General features: G+C 43.5%; 1 protein-coding gene across 1 annotated transcript; it reads right to left on the reverse strand.

The window, feature by feature from the left end:
- Positions 1–321: 321 nt before the first annotated feature.
- CTSC (cathepsin C) lies at positions 322–20,086 on the reverse strand. The gene is made up of 7 exons (XM_061343774.1): positions 19,867–20,086; positions 18,332–18,477; positions 9,782–9,948; positions 9,233–9,388; positions 7,186–7,301; positions 2,205–2,336; positions 322–1,467 (listed from the first exon to the last, which is right to left on the reverse strand). The coding sequence occupies exons 1-7, from the start codon at positions 20,030–20,032 to the stop codon at positions 965–967; spliced, it is 1,386 nt and encodes a 461-aa protein (XP_061199758.1). The 5' UTR covers positions 20,033–20,086; the 3' UTR covers positions 322–964.
- Positions 20,087–20,377: the final 291 nt, after the last annotated feature.

The raw sequence follows: 20,377 nt of genomic DNA on the forward strand, positions 1-20,377 counted from the left end.
GTGTTGCAATTCCACCCTCTATTTTTCTACCTTGTGTATTTGAAAGGAACAAGGCAATATGTTAAGAGAAAAACAGGATTAGTGGGGAATTAGCCAATTTACTCAATGAACTGTCCCACCTCCACAGCAAGGACTACCAGACTCATGGACAACTTGCTTGATAGTGCCTGCTGTGAGAATCCTGGTCTCCCCTGGATGATTCCTTGTTCATCTCCCCTCTCATCCTCCTTCCCCACCACTTTAGGCCCTGCTAAAGTAAAAACTTAACAGGAAGTTCAAAACTGAAGACAGGCGACTGAAAGAACCAACTGCTTCCACAAGTACAAGCTTCTCTAGGAGTGGGGTGATTTTTATTGAACTCTGAGATGATCAGTTGGAAAGCACAGCAATAAAATCCAGAACTGGAACATTCAGTAACAGCCTGAAATGTAGAATTGATTTTCATTGTCATAAGGGTTTGACATGCAGTTTTTGCAAGACACTTAAAGCTTTAAAATCTCCATTTAATCAGTGTAATTGCCCATTCCCTCCCCAAAACACACGTTCTAAATTGCAGTGATTTCCTGATTTCTGAGAAGTAAGGCACTACAATGTCCTTTTAAAGTAGTTACTGATTATCATAGCAGATGCTTCCCTCCGAGATCCGAAGTTCAAGATTGACCAAGGAAGAAAACACAACCGGTGACTGAAGATGTATATCCAGTGATGAAGAACTATCACCACTGTTACCAAAACAGTCACTGCATTCTGCTTGATCTACTGTCAGACTTAAAGAGGAAGCCTCCAGTGCACAGAGCAGAGCTTACAGTGTTCATCCTCTCACCTAGGGAAACTGTCTGCTCTATTCCTGAAAACACCATTAAAGCTCCCCTGTTGAAGTTAGGGGCCAGATTTTAACCACAGTTCCTATCAATCAGTATATTCTTATGGCTGGGGAGAAGGCACTGCATGAAGATCTCTGCATTTATAATTTTGCAATAGGAGTTGCAGCCACTGCAATGCTTTCAATTGCACATTCATCAGTGCCACGGCGGATTCTGAAGTAACCATCTTCTCCCCACGAGGTGCCCCAGCTGTTCTTCACAATCCAGAACTTCTCACCACTTCCTGGCTCTGTACCATAGCCCACCAGCAAGACAGCATGATTGGTCAATTCAAAAGGATTGAAGCTATCCTGAAGCCCAGTGTGATGGTAGATCCCCTCTTTATAAAGCATGAAATCATTATAAACCTCAAAGGCAACAGCCATTGGCCCATGCTGAACAAGTTCAAGTTTCATCAGGGCTTCATTGCATCCTCCATAGAAACCACCAACATAGTGGTACTCAGATGTGTAGTAGTGGTAACAGCTGCGCTTGAAAGTGCAAGGAGAATCTTGGGCCGTGTAAGGGAAGCAGTCCTCTTCCACCACACCAAAGTCTTGGACATACTTGCCAGCAATGAGGTATGGGAAGCCACCATCGCAACCTAAACAAAAACATATCTGCTTAGTCCCTTGGACAGTTATTTCAGGTGGAAGACTCTCCTACTGGAATCTTCTGGAGTACTTTTAGAAACAGTATTAAACACAAACTGCAGTTTTCATTCCATTAATATTCCCGTTAGCTATAGCTAGCTTTCTGAAACACACAAGATAAAATTCACATCAGTGGGAGCTATACTGGAAACACTAATGCATGGACAACCTTCTTATCCAACTGCTCCTTGCATTCGCCATCAGGAAGAGCAGTTAGGTACATGCAGTAAAACGACCTGTCCTAACACAGGTACTGTCCTTTAGAAAGCTTTAGACATTGCTTTTGCTCATCTCCTCCACCCTATGCACTCCTCCTCCCTCTGAATATGGCTTGGGAGAATATTTAGTTCCACTCTTCCCAGGTATGAATTGCAATGTAGCTATATTTTTAGTCCTCCTTAGATACTTCTCATCTCCCAGGTAGATCTATCTATAATCCAGTAACATTCTCAGCATGAGATCACCTACTCCTGGTTCAATCCCATCCCTACAGTAAAGGTGGGCTGACAACTCTGGAATATTTTCTGCATGTATTTTTCTTTAACATTGTATAATATTTTTAAATATTTATCTTTATGAAAAAACCCCCACCAAACCTAAACAATGTCAGAGAAGCTTTTAATATACAGTCTCCTTCCACAGCATTCTCACTACTGAAAGTTGTCTTTGAATACACCAGTGTACTTACCCTGAGAATACTGGCTGCAAGACACAACCTGCTGTGGACTAAAGATCGGTTTCTGAGTGTTGTTTGTGAGGATACGTATTCTTGCTTCCAGCATGCCCATGGAGGAAAATGCATAACAGCTACCACAGGAGCCTGAGGAGAGGATGAAAAAACCCATGAAGAGCACTCAGTAACATAAACAAGGCAAGTCACCTGCATGCAGCTACAACTATTTCTAGAGTCCCCTGGAAAGTGTCAAAACCTACCAGACAGTGATTGGAAGTTGAAGACTGATAGAAAAAAAACCCCAAACTAAAAACAAACACCACCAATCCCCTTCCCAAACTTCAAATATACATTTAGCTTTTAAGCATGCAATTCAAAAGTCTTTTTAATAACAGCTTCTGAAGGAACACTGAGCTTATTCAAGAATCACTGTACTCCTCTGGGCTCGCTCCAACAGCTCCATGCGCTTTTTGTGTTGTTGCCTCCAGAGCTGAATACAGGACTGTCAGTGGGGTCTTACAAGAGTAGAGGGGGAGAATCCCCTCCCTTGATCTGCTGTTCCCACTGTTGGTGATGCAGCCCAGGACATAGCTGGTTTCTGGGCTGCAGGTGCCCACTGCTGGGTGACGGGGAAGCTTCTTGTCAACCAACACCCCCAAGTCCTTCTCCTCAGGGCTGCTCTCAAACCCAGTCTCTGCCCAGCCTGTAGTTGTGCTTGGGACTGCCCCGACCCAGGTACAGGCCCTTGCGCTTGGCCTTATTAACTTCATGAGGTTAGCACTGGCCCACCTCCCAAGCATGTCAAGGTCCCTCCGAATGGCAGCAACAGAGAACATATTGCCCTACAGTGTTTTCCAGCAGCATCATTTAAGAGCTATGCTATTCCTTCAGAATGAACCAATGGGGACCACATTAGCAGGGCTGAAAAGGTTCATAAACTACTGCCTTAAACTATAAGCATTTATGGAGCAAATATGCTAAGGGGGGCCAATGACCTACTTTAAGTGAATGCTGACAATATCCTTTTAGATTATTTCTACCTAACAATGCATCTATTGCTGCAATTTCCAGCTGAAAAAAATATTCCACTTCTATAGCTACTCCTAAAATAACCAACTTCTGGAAGTCAAGTGGTACAAACAGCAGCCTTGAAACAGTGGATTCATCCAAGCTCCCCTGACCTCCCAAGGCCATAGAATCATAGAACAGTTCGGGTTGGAAAGGACCTTAAGATCATCAGCTTCCAACCCCCCTACCATGGGCAGGGACACCTCCTGCTAAACTATGTCACGCAAGGCTCTGTCCAGCCTGGCCTTGAACACTGACAGGGATGGAGCATTCACAACCTCCCTGGGCAACCCATTCCAGTGCCTCACCACCCTAACAGGAAAGAATTTCCTCCTTATATCCAATCTAAACTTCCCCTGTTTAAGTTTTAAACCATTACCCCTTGTCCTTTCACTACAGTCCCTAATGAAGAGTCTCTCCCAAGCATCCCTATAGGCCCCTTTCAGATACTGGAAGGCTGCTATGAGGTCTCCAACCAGCCTTCTCTTCTCCAGGCTGAACAGCCCCAACTTTCTCAGCCTATCTTCATATGGGAGGTGCTCCAGTCCCCTGATCATCCGCGTGGCCTCCTCTGGACTTCTTCCAACAGATCCATGTCCTTTTTATGCTGAGGACACCAGAACTGCACACAATACTCCAAGTGAGGTCTCACAAGAGCAGAATAAAGGGGCAGGATCACCTCCTTAAAAGCTGGTCATGCCCCTTTTGATGCAGTCCAGGATACGGTTGGCTTTCTGGGCTGCAAGCGCACACTGAAGCTGGCTCATGTTCATTTTCTCATCAACCAGCACCCCCAAGTCCTTCGTGGCAGGGCTGCTCTGAATCTCTTTTCTGCCCAGCCTGTGCTCCTTTCTGCCCAGTAGCTGTGCTTGGGATTGCTCTGACTCAGGTGTAGGACCTTGCACTTGGCATGGTTAACCTTCATGAGGTTGGCATCAGCCCACCTCACAAGCGTGTCAAGGTCCCTCTGGATGGCATTCCTTTCCTCCAGCGTATCAACTGAACCACACAGCTTGGTGTCATCGGCAAACTTGCTGAGGGCGCACTCAATCCCACTGTCCATGTCAGCGATGAAGATGTTAAACAAGACCGGTCCCAACACCGATCCCTGAGGGACACCACTCGTTACTGGTCTCCAGCTGGACATTGAGCCATTGACCACAACTCTTTATGTGCGACCATCCAGCCAGTTCTTTATCCACCGAGTGGTCCATTCATCAAATTGATGTCTCTATGTACACCAGCTTTGCAGAAATTTCCATTCTGTTTCCTGTCAGAGTTAAGTCTCTTTACTTTTGCATCAAGATTCAGTACTGGGTCTAGTTTTAGGCCTCTTCATTTCCTAGAAGCTTACTGTAATGTATTATAAACTTTTGGTAGTGGAATGACAAGCATGACAAGGAGCAACAATTACTTGGATGAGATCCTATTTTATCTACTGATTGTCACCAAGGTGCCAGATTTCCTTTTGCTTCCTGACAGTAGGAAAGTAAAATATTGCAGAGCTATGAAAATGAGGGAGGCTTGAGGAACAAAACAAAATACTTTCTCCTGAACTGTGTAGGTGTATAACAGCTATTACAAAAGCAAGACCATGAAATTGCACTTTCACTCAGTTAGACATGTCTTTGAAGAGAAGGGGTAAAATCAGCCTGGAAATGAATGCTCTTTGCCCAGCAGGGCAAACCAAAGCAGTGAAAGGTGCCTCCCACCCATTGTACAGTCACAGCATCCAAGAAGGGCCATGCTGCAAAACACTTTGTTGCATCTTGTGTGCAAAAATGTAAAAAATAGAGTTAACATAACCACTTCAGTCTGAAGTCTGTTGGGGTGGCTGCTACGTTTCTTTCCTGCTACCAAAGCCCTATTTACAAGGCCTACAGCATCACAACCACACTGTATCAGCAACATCATCACAGCTGCAAGAGTAGTTGTTTTTCTGAGACCTCCCACAAACTGTCTTCCAGAGACAATTAGAGCTTAAGCCCTATCAGATTTCACTCACTCCACTGCAAAGGGCTGTTAGATTATGAGCAGTAAGAAGGAAACACAGCACATCTAGTGAACAATCAGCTGACAAGGCTTTTCACCTACTTTGATCTGCAGACAGAGCTTGCAGAAAAGCCAGCAAGAAATTGGAACTGCACTCTGAGGCTAACAGTATCTGTAGGTTCCCTTCTTCTCCCGCCTGTAAAGTTGATAACAAGTAACAACCAGGCTATCTTCAAAGATGACATCTCTTGGCTCGAAGATGCAGTTACTGCTCTATAAACAACTTGAGAAGTCAATCTTTTACTTGACTTTACTTGACTACATGAAATGCTACCAGGGATGCTAACATGCTGGCCGTACATATAACAGTCCAAGACAACTGCAGTTGCATGAAGCCCGGGCATGTCTCAAGGTATCCTACAGAGAATGCACATTTCCCTTTTAATTCTTGTCCACTTCAGATACTGCATTTGTTTCTTCTCAGGTAAAGAGCATTTGACTCTATGATAACCTGTGAAGTCATGATCTTGAAATTCAAACAATTCTCTCTGCATGTGCCAGAAAACTTGCATCTTACTGCTTGCAGCCTTCTCCCCCATGGCATTTTCTAATTAGTCACCTAATAACCTTAATAATACACAACTAAGTCCTTCTAATACTACCATTTTAATGAAGTATTGATATCCAATGCCTCAGAAAAATCATACAAGCTACCATAAGCAAGAATTAATTTATATGTCAGCAGTATTTTGCACAAGGTCATCTGCAGGGGTTTTCCCCCCCGAAAGCTAAAATTCTAATTGAATGGAGGAGAATGCATAATTCACAGACATTTAACAAACTCAGCATGGATTCTCAGATTACAGGAAAAGTGTAGGCAGCTTTATTATTGGAAGCAACAGACTAGTTCTCATTTAGAGAAATTTTCAAGCAATACAAGAGAGACAGGGCAAGTTTGGGATAGTGTTCGCCTGCCTGGAAGGTGAAAGTGCCCTTGAGACACTCAGTTTACACCAGGAGAAAGTACAGAACTTGCACCTACATAAGTCTGTATCATTTCCTATTACCATCTTTCAGTGATGCCGTGTGTCAGCTTTAGAGTTAGAACTCACAGGCCTTCCTAAGCTGCTTCTGCTATCAATATTTGGCAGAACCACCAAGCTATAAATGAGGGACCTGTGATTTAAGTCATCCCTTCCTCTCAAAGTTGCAGTCAGACAGATACCAACAGATGCAAGTTTATTTGGCAGTGGTGGAGCAGGGAAGGGGCACATTGAGTCCACTCCTGGCCTCCAGGACGTAACCGTCTAATTCAGATATCCTATACCACAGTGCTGTAAAAGCAATCCCTATAAACATACACCAGAATGGTATCCTTTTAAGTCTGCTTTAAGTTAAATACTTCCCTATCACAGGGATAAATAAATGCTTTTACAAATATTCTATATTTATCAGTGTCTACACTTTTCATAGTGCATGTGCAAGCAGCCATTGAATTCTTGAAGTTACCATGGTGATAAAATTCAGAGGCAGTATAAACAATTTCATAGGCTTATTCATGAAAACTGCATCATAATTTGCCATCAGCAGTAATTAAGGAAAGAATTAAGTGCACATCAGTTCTGTCAGCATGCAGAAAACCATGACTGAGACTGCTTGGACAAAACTTAACAGCTGTCTTTATGCAGTGCACTGTGGTAATTGTCTTTCGCTCCACATCAAGAGACACTGCTGAGTGGGTAACCCAGTACCACCACCAATTTTGGCACAGTGCTGTCAGCCAGGATTCCACACAGTTTCCACAGGTTATTTGTAGTTACAGGTATAATCTGTCAACTGCAAGACTCTAGACAAAACCCGCTTGTTAACAGCAAATTACAAAGTACAGCAAAGGATCTCTACAGCATTTCATTCAGTTTTGGTATTTCGTTTTTACCTTGATTCCGAACAGGACTGACATAATTGACACCATTCACATTTCTCCAGTCCCAGGATTCTGGCAAGCTTGAAACTTTTTTAAGTAACTCGGGTGTTAGAGGTGCAGGCTTTGGTCTGAAGAAAAGAAAATGCTTCTGAGTAACATATCACACTCTGGTCAAAGAATCAGTCACATAACACTCAGTTGTCATCTTCTGGCTGCTACTAGTTGCATTTCAATACTTAGTGAAGTGCAATTTGAAACAGACTTCATCTGAGTGGGTGTCAATTTCAAGAGATTAGTTTCAGCAGGATGTAAGACCTACTCAAATCCTTCCCTGAGGGAACTACATTATGAGTATCCACAAGCCACTGAGGTCAAATGCTTCTGAACCAATCTGAAGTGCTGAGGTGACTTTCAACAACTGTAACAAGACAGCTCTGCAACAGCTATTTTATACCTCTGCCATCACAAGTTATCTGACTGCAGAAAGTACTGTGCCTTGGCAGCATGCACTGACAGCAGCCACAGACTGTTTAATTGAAGACACAGACACATCAACACCTCAATAACTGCAGTCCCACTTACCCTGGAGACTTCCCTGGAGCAAGTTTTTACTGTGACTATTGAAGTATTAATGTTACTCATCCTCACCTACTACTTGCAGCCAAGTGACGCTTATATACCGGATACCAGAGAGGGACTGTCCATCAGGGACTGTAGTGACAGAACAAGGGATAACGGGTTCAAGCTTAAACAGGGTAGATTCAGGCTGGATATAAGGAAGAAGTTCTCTACTGTGAGAGTGGTAAGGCACAGGAACAGGCTGCCCAAGGAGGTCGCAAATGCCCCATCCCTGGCAGTATTCACTGCCAGGTTGGACAGAGCCTTAAGCAACCTGATCTAGTGGAAAGTGTTCCTATACATAGCAAATGGTTTGGAACTAGGTGATCTTAAGGTCCTTTCCAACCCAAACTATTTTATAATTCAATGACATATCAGCAAACCAAGAGCTTCCTGCACTCAGCTTTCACATAACCTGATGCTTGTCCCAGAAATCATGCCATTCACAAACATCAGACGTTGGAGCCCATTCTGAAAGCATGGGAGGGCCAACAAAATGCTGTCATGGCACTGCGTGGTGCAACACATCTTCTGAACAGATGACTGTATTTAAGACCAGAGACAATATTAATCCTGAGTTTATGATGAAGCCATGATAATCTGCATAATACTCCCAAGCAAATCAGAAGTTTTACTGTATACTAGGACTTTCTTCTATAAACAAACAATTGCCACAGTTTGGACAAAGTAGCATTCCTACCCACAGCAGTATCATGAAGCAACAGTACAAAGAAGGTGGAAGAAGCAAAAGTACAAAGGTAAAACAGCTGGAAAGAAGGGACCTTCACATCAAAGAACTCAATTTCTCAAATTAATGTACAGGATCATGAATCTATCCCCATCACCACTCTCTGCCATGTGATCTGCAAGACCCTGAAAGCATTCTCAGGGCTACTTCATGCTTCTTCATGAGACAGTCTACTCCTGCTAGAAGACCTTGGTAGCACACATAGCAAATGATCAAAGTAACCAAGGGAATACCTTCAGAAAATCTTGAGTAACCATGTTTAATAGCAGAATGCTGTTCACTGCTTTTTAATTGCAGTTATGAACTAGCAGAATCAGGAAGACAGTCAACCAGAAACTCCTGACTACAACAAGCAGCCGATAGGTAGACAGGAGAGTGAGATGACAACTTGAAACTGTCTTCACTTCTTCCCTGTACATATGAATTCAGCAGTGGATTACTGGGCAAGATTAAAGGGTAGATGACCCTGTTTGTCTCAACTGCTTGAGAAATCTCAACTGCTTGAGAAACAGGTGCTCAGAATAATCACTCAAATGAAGACATGCTAGCACTCCATGAAAATGAGCTGGAAAATCTTGAAACTTCATTAAACAGCTGAAATACAAGCCAAAACACAGCTAGGAAAAGCCAGGATAAACATAAGCAGATTCTCTGCAGCAGTGGGGTTTATGGCAAAACAAAAGACCTTAGTACCTTGGAGCTCTGGAATAGACACCTCCAGCTCTTCTAGTTAGGTCTTCCAGGGAAAAGTGTTCATACTCCTTGTATCTTGCTGCTCTCCAGGACTTCTGCTGAGCATTAATAGCATTTATGAAGTCAAAGTTGTGCACAAAAGGTCTGCCTGAAAGTCTGCAAACAAAACAAACAAACAAAACAGTAAGAAAAGGACTGGGATTGAAAGGTAATTGTGTTCTCTAAACCGAATATGGAACTGGAAGAGTACGTACTGATAAAACATGCAATTGTTTGACCAAGGAGATTTCAGACAGACTAACTAGAATGGCACAATCATCATCTTAAGACATGCCAGATTTGTAATTGGGCTTTGCCACAGACTGAAGGTGAAACCGAGTGATGTGATGGGCATACCCTCCGCTGTTTTTGTGCATTCAGGTTTATTCCCAGCACTATCACTGCATTAACTTTGCCCTCAGTAACAGAATTGGTCCATATCATTTTAGCTGAAACCTGAAGCACAGTTACCAAGCATTTTAGTACAAAGGTCACATATCTCTTGCTTACCTTCCCCTGGGTTTCTGGAGAGGTAGCTCGTTTATGTGAACATCTGAGGGAGATGAAGAAATCTTCTGTCCAGTGAAACAAGCCCAGTTGTGGCCAAGTACATCATGTACCCATCCTGGCAGAGTCTCATTGCAGTAGCTGGTTACATTCTGTCCCTCCTTTTTGTACTGCAGTGAGAAGAGGTTATGATTGTGTTGAGTAGATGCATTTGCTGGAATAGCAGTAGTCCCCAGGCCCTGAGCTGCATCTTGCCTGTGTTTCAGATCAAGTCGCCAAATACCTCTACAGAGGTTGAGCAGGTGAAAGAAACTGATCTTTATCAAAGACAAACAGGTTCTAGCTTCCACTTTTCGCAATAAACACACATAAGTACCAGTATTAACTGATTAACTGTGCCAATTGTTTTGCCTAGAAAGCAACTGAACCCAAATGTAGAAGACAGATTTGTGACTTGTCATGGAAAAAAGACAATGAATTATCTGCTAGATAGCAATTTATAACAACTTAAGGTTTTTGGTGGCTTTTTTTTTTCCTCCAAGAAATCCCTCTCCTTTTTCTGGAGTTTAAATTTACTGTCTTTTGTGGTTTTGTTTTTTTAAGATACAGACAGAGAAGGGATTCAGAGCAGCCCTGTGGAGAAGGACTTGGGGGTGTTGGTTGATGAGAATGAACATGAGCCAGCTTCAGTGCATGCTCACAGCCCAGAAAGCCAACTGTATCCTGGGCTGCATCAGAAGGAGGTAGAGAGAGGTGATCCTGTTCCTCTGCTTTGCTCTCGTGAGACCTCACTTGGATTACTGTGTGCAGTTCTGGTGTCCTCAACTTAAAGAGGACATGGAACTGTTGAAACAAGTCCAGAGGAGGGTCACGAGGATGATCAGGGGACTGAAGCACCTCCCATATGAAGACAGGCTGAGAAAGTTGTGGTTGTTCAGCCTGGAGAAGAGAAGGCTGCGTGGAGACCTCATAGCAGCCTTCCAGTATCTGAAGGGGCCCTATAGGGATGCTTGGGAGGGACTCTTCATTAGGGGCTGTAGTGACAGGACAAGGGGTAATGGGTTAAAATTTAAACAGGGAAAGTTTAGATTGGATATAAGGAGGAAATTCTTTCCTGTTAGGGTGGTGAGGTACTGGAATGGAAGTTGTGAAGTTGTGAATGCTCCATCCCTGGTTGGTGTTCAAGGCCAGGCTGGACAGAGCCTTGGGTGACATGGTTTAGTGGGAGGTGTGTCTTTCCAGGACAGGGGGTTGGAATGAGATGATCTTAAGGTCCTTTCCAACCCTAACTATTCTATGATTCTATAACCTGAAGAATATCCACACCATTTGGGCACCTTTCAGAAAAGTAAATTTAGCAAGTTTCTCACACTGTTCTTTCAGTTAAAACATATCAGCAAAATTAGGAAGGAGGTGAGGGGACAGTCAGTGGCAATGCTTCAAGATAAACAAGAGGTAAAGAGATAGTCCGTGTAAAACCATAAAATTAATCAGCCTACCTTTTTGTAGGCTGGCACACTGTAAACTGCTACTGAACCAGCTTTAAAAAGGGGACATGGGAGACTTTAAGACCATATCCCACCAACGAGATCTGGATAAAGGGAATTTGAACTCTAAAAGCCATTTTTCACTAGGAAATGAAAATATGCCCATAAGGTCACAATTTGCTTCTCCCTCCTCCCTGGCCTATGCACATTCCCCCCCCCCCCCCCGACTTTAAACTGAGAGCCACTTAAACAGAGTATTGGCTGATAAACCTTTATAAAACCCCAATACTTATCATAGAATCATATCACAGAAAGGTTAGGGTTGTAAAGGGCCTTAAGATCATCTAGTTCCAACACACTGCCATGGGCATATTCTTAATTGTTACAAGGTTGTTAATTCCCCAATAGGTTACAGGAACTAAAATGAGATAGCAACTTCATCAGTGCCAGAGCAATGACACTCATCACTTACTACCAGAAAGTAAACCATCAGATCACTCTTCCAGTGGTAAAACCAAAGCACTATTTCTTACTGCTGTCAGAGAAGTGCTCTGACTGATATGATCTAGCAAATCCAACTGTATCAGTTTTAGAGAACCTAGCATGAGCATGCCTGCCCAACCATGCCACCACACAGGGGTGTGACAGGGTTGAATGAACAACTGCTGACTCAGATGATTGCAAATTACAATTGCAGACTCAATCTAAGATGCTGGCACTGTATCCAGCACATCTGCAGAACCCAGCATAGAACAGCATCCTTCATGGAGGACAACAGCCACACAGCTGTGACCACCAGCAACTGATGGACAACTGCTGCAGGCATTTCCTCTGCTGACTTAAGAAGATGGGTTTAATTTTTAAGTTAATAAAAGACCACTGCATCCATGTCCCATGCAATAATTTCATCAGCCAATGCTCGCATCTGCAGTATTAAGTAAACTCTATCCAGTGATCTGACCAATCTGGAACAACTCTGGTAGAAAGGCACCCAAACTGTATTCACAGCTCAAATTCTGAGGTTTGAAAACAGTAAGCTTTAATGCTATTTCAAATGCATATTCTTCAAGTCTGACAACTCATGTGACTTCACCTAATACCAGAATTTAGCCGAGCAACAACAGCATTAACTTAAAAGCCTTCATGTACCTAAATTTCAAGGCTTGCTTTTAGATACCTTAACCTAAGTAAGCTTTTCAGTCAAGTTTTTCCTGTGTTAGTCGTCATGACATAATCAAATTGCATGTTCAATTCTAGTCCTGGTAAAAAAAAATGTTTAATGCTATCTTTAAAATTTTACAGAACCCTGAGAGGAGAGCAAGTATGAAAGCAAGTATGAAGACCTTATTGGACACAACATTTTAACAGGGATTCAGCAGTACTACACACACAGGCTGCCATCCTTTTTTACATCTGTTGTTCTCAATTTAAGCAATGTTCAGGCAATAAGCCAACTTGAGTTCCAGAAGGCAGGACTAGCCTATACATGAAGCCTGGTGAAGACTTACAGCTCATCTCCCATCAAATTTACAAATGTGCCTGTGCATTTTAATATGGGATGCACATTCTTAATTAGAACAGAATTGCAGACTTGCAGATGCCCTACTGTACAAAACACAAAAGATGGTATTACCAGAACAACTGCATCCTGCTACCCAACATAAAATGCAGACAAATATCAACTACAGATACACCTTCTTTCCTCTAGGGAGCATTCTGCAATTTAGACATTTAGGCTTTCAGAGCTAGACTTCAGGGATGCAGCAGCTGCTTATCACCACTTAACTAAGTTCAACTAAGATACTGGTTATGTCAGAACAACAGCACTTGTTTTTAACCAAATTTGGCAAGTTGGGGAAGAGAAGAAAAAAGGTGACAAAGATGTCACCAAGTCACTCTGGAAAAGATTAGTAACTTGGGTAGTGGAATATTCTATAACCTCTTTCTTTCTTTTTGCTGAAATAACGCTAATGTTTTAATATGAAGAAATGACAGACTTCTAGTCTTTACAGGAGGACTTCTCAAAAGTTAGAAATACTACCACTTAGATTAATGGACAAACAGTGAGAATCTTACAAGACCGTCTCCCTTGGACTTCTCAAAAGTCAGAAATAATACCACTTAGATTAATGGACAAACAGTGAGAGTCTTACAAGACTGTCTCCCTTAAAAGTGGTAGTCTTAATATTAAATACCAGAAAGATACCAAGTAATTTAAACAAGTTAGCCTAAACTTTCCTTTCAGCCTGGCTCTAGCTTTTTATATTTGCTGTTCCTATTTCTTTTACATCCCTTGGGGGGACACCACCACTCCCCACCAATCTTTAAAGCTTGATATCTTGCACAGCCCTAGAGAATCCTTCTACCATCCAGAAGAAGCACATGCTCAAGATTCTGCCAAGAGTCAGTATACTAACTTTGTATCAAGTTCAGTATAGGAATGTTTCAGCACACATTAAATAAGAAACAAGAGCATTCCCATAAAACAAACAAGTTGTCTTGTGCTGCAAAGAAATACCACGCAGAGTACAACTTGTGAGAAGCACAAAGCAAGGATGCCACATTTAACTTGGCAAGCCTCAAGGGACAAGTCTAAGTGCAACAGTTAAAACAGTTACAGCATCTTTACTTAAGCTATTATAGCAAACTGATGAAAAAATATATTGATAAGCTCACCCAATTCACTCCCTTGGTGTGGAAAGTCATTTCCCCACCATTCCCAAATGAAAGAATAACTTGTGAAGGCAGTGATGCCCTAAAGAAATTTTACCGAGTGTCTGTTTAATAAGCCACAGGAATAAAGGGCTATTAAAACCTCACCAAAATATGCATTACCATCACTGTGCCTATAGCCAATACAGCTCCAATAAAGCCACCATTTAGACAAGCCATTCTTGTTAGTAATCAATAGCTTCATTCTTTAATATTAAGCAAAAATACACGGGAGGTTCAATTAGCATCAGTTGCACTTCTATGCTTGGAACACATGATGTAATGTATTTGCTTGAATACTGCTGTTCATTTTGCTTAGCAATTCCATCCTCTCTGTTGAATGGTAGAATATGAGGAAAGAGTTAAAGCATCATTGTAGGTAAATCAGGATGCTTTATCTGCCCTGTCACCCTTAAAATTTAAGAGTGGTCTTTAAGCAATTCATACTTTCCTGACACACCCAAACCCACAGCTATGGAAGATGAGGTACATGACTTTCTGTATTATGGCTGCACCACCGTCACAACCTGCTCCATGAACCATTACTCTACAATCAAGCAGTAACTCCAGAACAGTATTCACATTGTAAGGTTATTTTAGAGTGAAACTAAGTCATTTTACCAAATAGTAAAACAGTAACAAATTACTCCCTATTAAACGTATCAGTTCTTCATCTTCTTGCTGTAAAGCAAGAGACTGCCAGCAAAGATAGTTCTTCCTTTCCATGAATTCCAAAAGGACTTTGTCTAATGACTTTCTACATTCTCAACAGCAATCAAGGCTAAGAAATAGTCTAAAACTGCTTTTATGCTTTCCTCTTGCTGCATTCCTAGAGAGGAAGGCCCTTGTCAATTAGTATTCATTCTATTCCAAGGACTTCTTGATTACAACCAACGTTAAGCAATACCTACCCTATTTTACTCCAGGGGCTTCTTAATTATGACCAACACTAAGCAAACGAAGTCTGCTGCATTTATTTTGCTTTCAGGTAAAATGGTAGGAGCATTTTAAACAACAGGCAATCACTCTCCAAAAACCTCTGAAACACGCATTGCTCTGAATATGTTACTTGTCCCCTACAAAGTTTACAGTAAAAGATGACGGGACAGGTCCTAAAAGAGCACTAACTGCATCTGGCATAAGAAAATGAATTTTTAGCTTATACCAGGACTAGATCTTTTGTATTTCTATTTCATATGTAATGCAATATTTACTGGATTGAAAGTAAACAGATATACATCTAAATATGTCATAAGGTCAAGGAGTTCAGTAGGAACCATTTTTTTGCCCCAGGTCCCCACTAGCAATTGTGAAATAAGTTTTGCTGAATATCGGCATTCCAAGTTCTTGCCTAACAAAGTCAACCGGTCCACTTGCTGTCTGCAACAGAAAATACATTTATTAAATGCTGTGGTGTTTCCTCATGCTTCTTGGACATTATACTTGCATCTTGGTATTTTGTTGTTTTCTTTATAGCAGCAAAATTATAGAGAGGGTAACTGAATGGGGCTCTAATCCTCTCTATGATATCTAAGGAAATAGGGCTTTAATTTAAGTGTGTCTTGCTAATGGATTCCCTACTAGTGACCAACGAGCCAAACAAGTTTGCTATTTCTCAATACCAAAAGCAACTGCAAAACTACTCATTGATTTGTCTACAAAAGCTAAGACACGGTCATGACCATGAACTGCAATTCATTGGGCATTGCTGCTGCTCAGGTGGATACTCATTTATTGTTTTGAGCAGCAAGTTGGATCAGATGATATCCGGAAGTTCCTTCCAGCCTAAATTATACCAAAACGTTATAGAATACTGTTTAAGAGTACTCTTGCAAAGCAATGCATTTACATTTTCTTAAACACAGAGTAATACACCAGATCAGCAATTATTAGTCACTTGACATAGTGCTCATCTTCCAGGAATGTATTTCACATGGTATTGATAGCAGAAGCAAAGCCTTCAGTGACTCTGAACTGTCATAAAGTTGGTGCCCTACAGATCCATTTACATTTCAGAGCAGGCCACTTACTGTTTCTATGATTAAATTCCTCACATTTAAGAATTAGTTTGACAATCAACACTTATCTAAAGTGCTTACCACGGCAGATTTGCATTCAGTGCAAAATACCAATCTAAGGTTTCCCAGTCCGCTAGCTCAACTACATTCTCCTCAGATCAATCCACACAAAGGCCAGCAATGACTGCTGAACTCCACCTGCCAGAGAGGACACCTCAAGCCTGAGTTCATGGACAATACTACAACATACAGTGCCCCACTGTCCTCAGGGAGGCAGGAATTCCTACCACTTCTGATGCAGGCCCTCCCACTGCAGGGAAGCTCTCAGAGGTGTCCCTGCCTGGGAAGCTTCAGAGTAATTCTGCCCAGAGTACCCTTCAGTGCTGTAGCTTTTGCTGTATCACCAGCCAAATTTAAGAGGTGCACATGACAGCAATTTAGCATCACTACCTTATACAGATGAGAGAATGTCAACTGGGTATTTCTCCATCACATTTTGCTCTTGCTCAAGTATGAGACACAGGATTTTACACCAAAGCTTCGTATTTTAACTAGTTGTGAATGCTATAGTTTTGTCAGATACTTAATTCTGTTTATAGTAGATCGTATAATGCCACATTTGGATTTAGTCTTAAAACAGTACTGATGTCACAAGGATGTTTTAGCTATTGCTGAGAAGAGCTTACACAGAGTCAAAGTTTTTTCTGCTCCTCACACCACCCCATCAGCGAGTGGGCTGGGAGAGCACAAGGAGCTGGTAGGGGACACAGCCAGGACAGCTGATCCTGGCTGACCACAGGGATATTCCATACCATATGATGTCAGCTCAGCAATCAAAGCTGGGCGAAAGAGAAAGTGGGGACAGTCAAAATTATGCCATCTGTCTTCCTAAGTAAGAGTTATGCATAATGAAGCCCTGATTTCCTGGAGGATGGCTGAACATCTGCCTGCTGGTGGTAAGTAGTGAATGAATTCCTTGTTTTGCTTTGCCTGCATGTGCAGCTTTTGCTTTACCTATTAAAGTACTTTTATCTCAACCCTTAAATTTTCATACTTCTACGCTTCCCCATCCCACTGTGAAGGGAACAAGTGAGTGGCTGCATGGCACTTAGCTGCCTAATGGGATTGACCCAGAACAGCATGTAAACAATTACACCACTAGTCCTGTAAAACAACCTACACTGTCCTTTCCTTTAAGTGAGCTCAAATCAGCATGAACTAAGTTGCAATTAAACTGGAGCCTCATACATCATTTTTATTCAGTAAGGACTACAGTTCTGGAAGAGTGGATCACTCACTTTTGTTAACATCTGAAAACACTGACTTAAAAATAGCTGCTGTGAAATAAACCATTTACAGTGGTTCCCAGGAAGACAATTTAAAGCAAAAGTCACTTCTTTACCCTCCTTACTACTAGCCAAGGTTTAGGGATCTCATGCTTGGTGATTAATAGCTCATCTGAAGCCAGACACGAGATAGCACGCCCTGAAACAACATGTTCACTGCTTCTGCCTCGGATTTCACTCACCAACTGAGCAGTCTTGCTCCACAAAATGTCTGTCTCTCAGGTAATAAAGTCATCCTTGAGATTGCTTCATGCCACCCATCACAGCAGCACCAGAGCACTCCTCAGCAAGTGGGTTTTCCCCTGCCTATCACTTGCCTGTCAGCACTGTTTTCAGCTTGATCTGAAGTCATTAACAGGGACTGGAGATAACAGCATTGCTCCAAAAGAACAAGGAGCAGAAAGGCAGCAGAAGGGTTCCTTAGACATTAAAGTAGTATTCTGGAATAAAATATAAAGATATTAGAAATCCTCTAGCAAGGAGAGCAGATGGCCTTTCTAAAGTTTCCCTGCATTTGAGAACACCTTTAAGAAAAAAGCAGCGATGTCTGCTATTTCACTTGGGTCTTCAGTGTCTGGAAGAAAACTGATAAGAAAAACCAAGTCCAGGCTACCAGGAGAGCTAGTTTCATGAAGGCCTTCAATTGTTTAAGCATGCCCAGAAGGGAAAGCATCAGCATCTGTAATGGTTTTCAGACAATACACACTGCAGTATAAATACCTCTCCCTTCCCTCTGCTCCCTACACTGCCACTGATTATAGAATCATAGAATAGTTAGGGTTGGAAAGGACCTTAACATCATCAAGTTCCAATCCCCCTGCCATGGGCAGGGACACCTCGCTCTAAACCATATCATCCAGACAAACCCTAGAGCAAAAGATAACCAAGCATCCCAACTGCCCTATGGTAGCACTCAGGGACTAGGGCAAAGCCTAACTATAGGCCATTTTAGCAACAGTCAGTGATGCAGAACACTACAGGTTAACTCACCTTAAAAAATGCAAACCACTTGTAGTCATTTAGCACCATTTCAAAGCCTTGATTGTAAATCAGAGTGAAGAAACCATAGTTGCCCAGACTATCCTGAGCCACATCTAACTTCTGAAAGTTCACAAGCACCTTTCTTTCCACAGGCCCTGCAAGAAATACAAGCATTATCGTGTTATTACTGCATGGAAGAGACAGAAATTAAAAATCATTACACTGCAACATTTATGTTATTCCAAGAGAGATGCTAAAACACACTTGTTGAATAGTCATCTGCAAAAAAGGCATCAGGAAAACACACTTCAGGGACTTCACGTATCTGCCGATGGGCATGTATACTCATTTTTGCCACTGTTAGTATTTGCATATTTAATTATCAGCAATGAACAACTGTTACTGGGAAACATCAGCTTATTTCAACGTAACTTGCTATACAGCTACTCACAACTCATACTCTGTGTCACTCATACACTGCGTCTCCCCCTAAACATCTGGGATGAAGTATCAACCATCTCATGCTCTTTCACACCAGTGACCTCCACTGCTCCCACTGAACCTGCCACATCTGATCAAAGAGTAGATGATTCAGAAAAATCATAGAATCAACCAGGTTGGAAAAGGCAACTTTAGGATGATCAAGTCCAACCATCACCCCAGCACTGCCACAGCCACCACTAACCCATGGCACTGAGGGCCACTTCTAAGCGGTTTTTGAACCCTCCTAGGGACAATGACTCCACCGCTGCCCTGGGCAACCTCTTCCAATGCCTGAGCAACCTCACTGTAAAGAAATCTTTCCCAGTACCCACTCTAAAACTCCCCTGGCTTCAGCTTGAGGCCATTTCCTCTTGGCCTGTCTCTCATTACTTGGGAGAAGAGACCAACCCCACCTCACTACAACCTCCTGTCAAGCAGTTGTAGAGAGCGATAAGGTCCCCCCTAAGCCTTCTCTTCTCTGGACTAAACCCCCCCGAGTCCTTCAGCCGTTCCTCATGAGATTTGTCCTTCAAAATACAAAGTATCTATTAATTTTTAAGTAACACCGACATACAATGATTAAGCAGCAATTCCCCACCACTATTATCCCCTCGAAAGAAGTGGTATTTGTATTTCCAGGCTCCCACAAGCTCTCACAGCCGGCTTTGGCCAGGTGTCATGCACAACCACCTCACTCTACCCCTGAGCAGCAGCTTCCAGGAAGGGCTGAGGGTGTCTGTGGACTGTGAAGAAGTGAAATGGAGGTGCTTATAAAGAGGCCTCAATCCAAATAAAACCCCCAAAACTGAAGCGGGAAGTAACAGCGCTGCCCGCTGCGGTCACCCAGAGCCGGGGACCCCTCCACGGACACCAGCACTATCGCGGGGTGCGCGGGGCCGCTACGGCCGAGACAGGAACCCGCTTCCCCGCTGCCCGTTTCGGTTCCAAGCCCGCTCCCCTGCATAGGGACACACACCGCCGCCACCCCCCGAGGCCGTGCCAACCCCAGGACCCCGCGGGCCATGCGGAAGGGGAACGGGGCAGGGCCGCCGTGGTCTCACCCGCCTGCGAGCAGTTGCCGTGGCGGCCGCCACCCCGCCACACGCGCAGCTCCCAGGCGCCCAGCAGGTCGGCGAAGGAGCAGTTAGCCGGCGTGTCGGCCCGCAGCGCCGCGGGCAGCACCGCCAGCAGCACCAGCCCCGCGGCCCATAGCGCCCGCCCCACCATGGCGCTACTCCCACCGCCCTCCGCCGCCGAAATGGGCCCAGCCGCCGCGGCCTCCCCGCCAGCCGCGGTGCTGCCGTCCTGGGGCGGGACCGGGCCCAGGCCCAGGGGCGGGGAGGCGACGGGGCGGGGCGGGGCCGGGCCTTCACGCTGCCGCCACGGAGGGCCTGGGTTGCTTTGAAGGTTGCGGGGGGTGGAAGGAAGGCCTAGGGGTGTCTGTGTATCCATGTGGCCTAGCGGCGGCAGTGGAAAGTGGTGTCACCTGAGGGCCGTTACAGGGTGTTGGGCCCTCACCCACCTTGCAAGGATGTCACCGAATGATTTGGTTTGGAAGGGACCTTAAAGCTC

This window comes from Neopsephotus bourkii, unplaced genomic scaffold (assembly GCF_033783945.1).
Source record: "Neopsephotus bourkii isolate Nb327-2 ecotype Australia unplaced genomic scaffold, CSIRO-AGI_Nbou_v1 NB_1825, whole genome shotgun sequence".
NCBI classification, from domain to species: domain Eukaryota; kingdom Metazoa; phylum Chordata; class Aves; order Psittaciformes; family Psittacidae; genus Neopsephotus; species Neopsephotus bourkii.

Coding starts and splice junctions, on each gene's coding strand:
- CTSC (XM_061343774.1), bottom strand. CDS start 20,032: ATGGTGGGGCGGGCGCTATGGGCCGCGGGGCTGGTGCTGCTGGCGGTG. Junction 9,949..18,331: donor AGTGGTTTGCATTTTTTAAG/GTGAGTTAACCT, acceptor TTCTCACTGCAG/TACAAAAAGGAGGGACAGAA. Junction 2,337..7,185: donor CAGTCCTGTTCGGAATCAAG/GTAAAAACGAAA, acceptor TCCTCTCCTCAG/GCTCCTGTGGTAGCTGTTAT.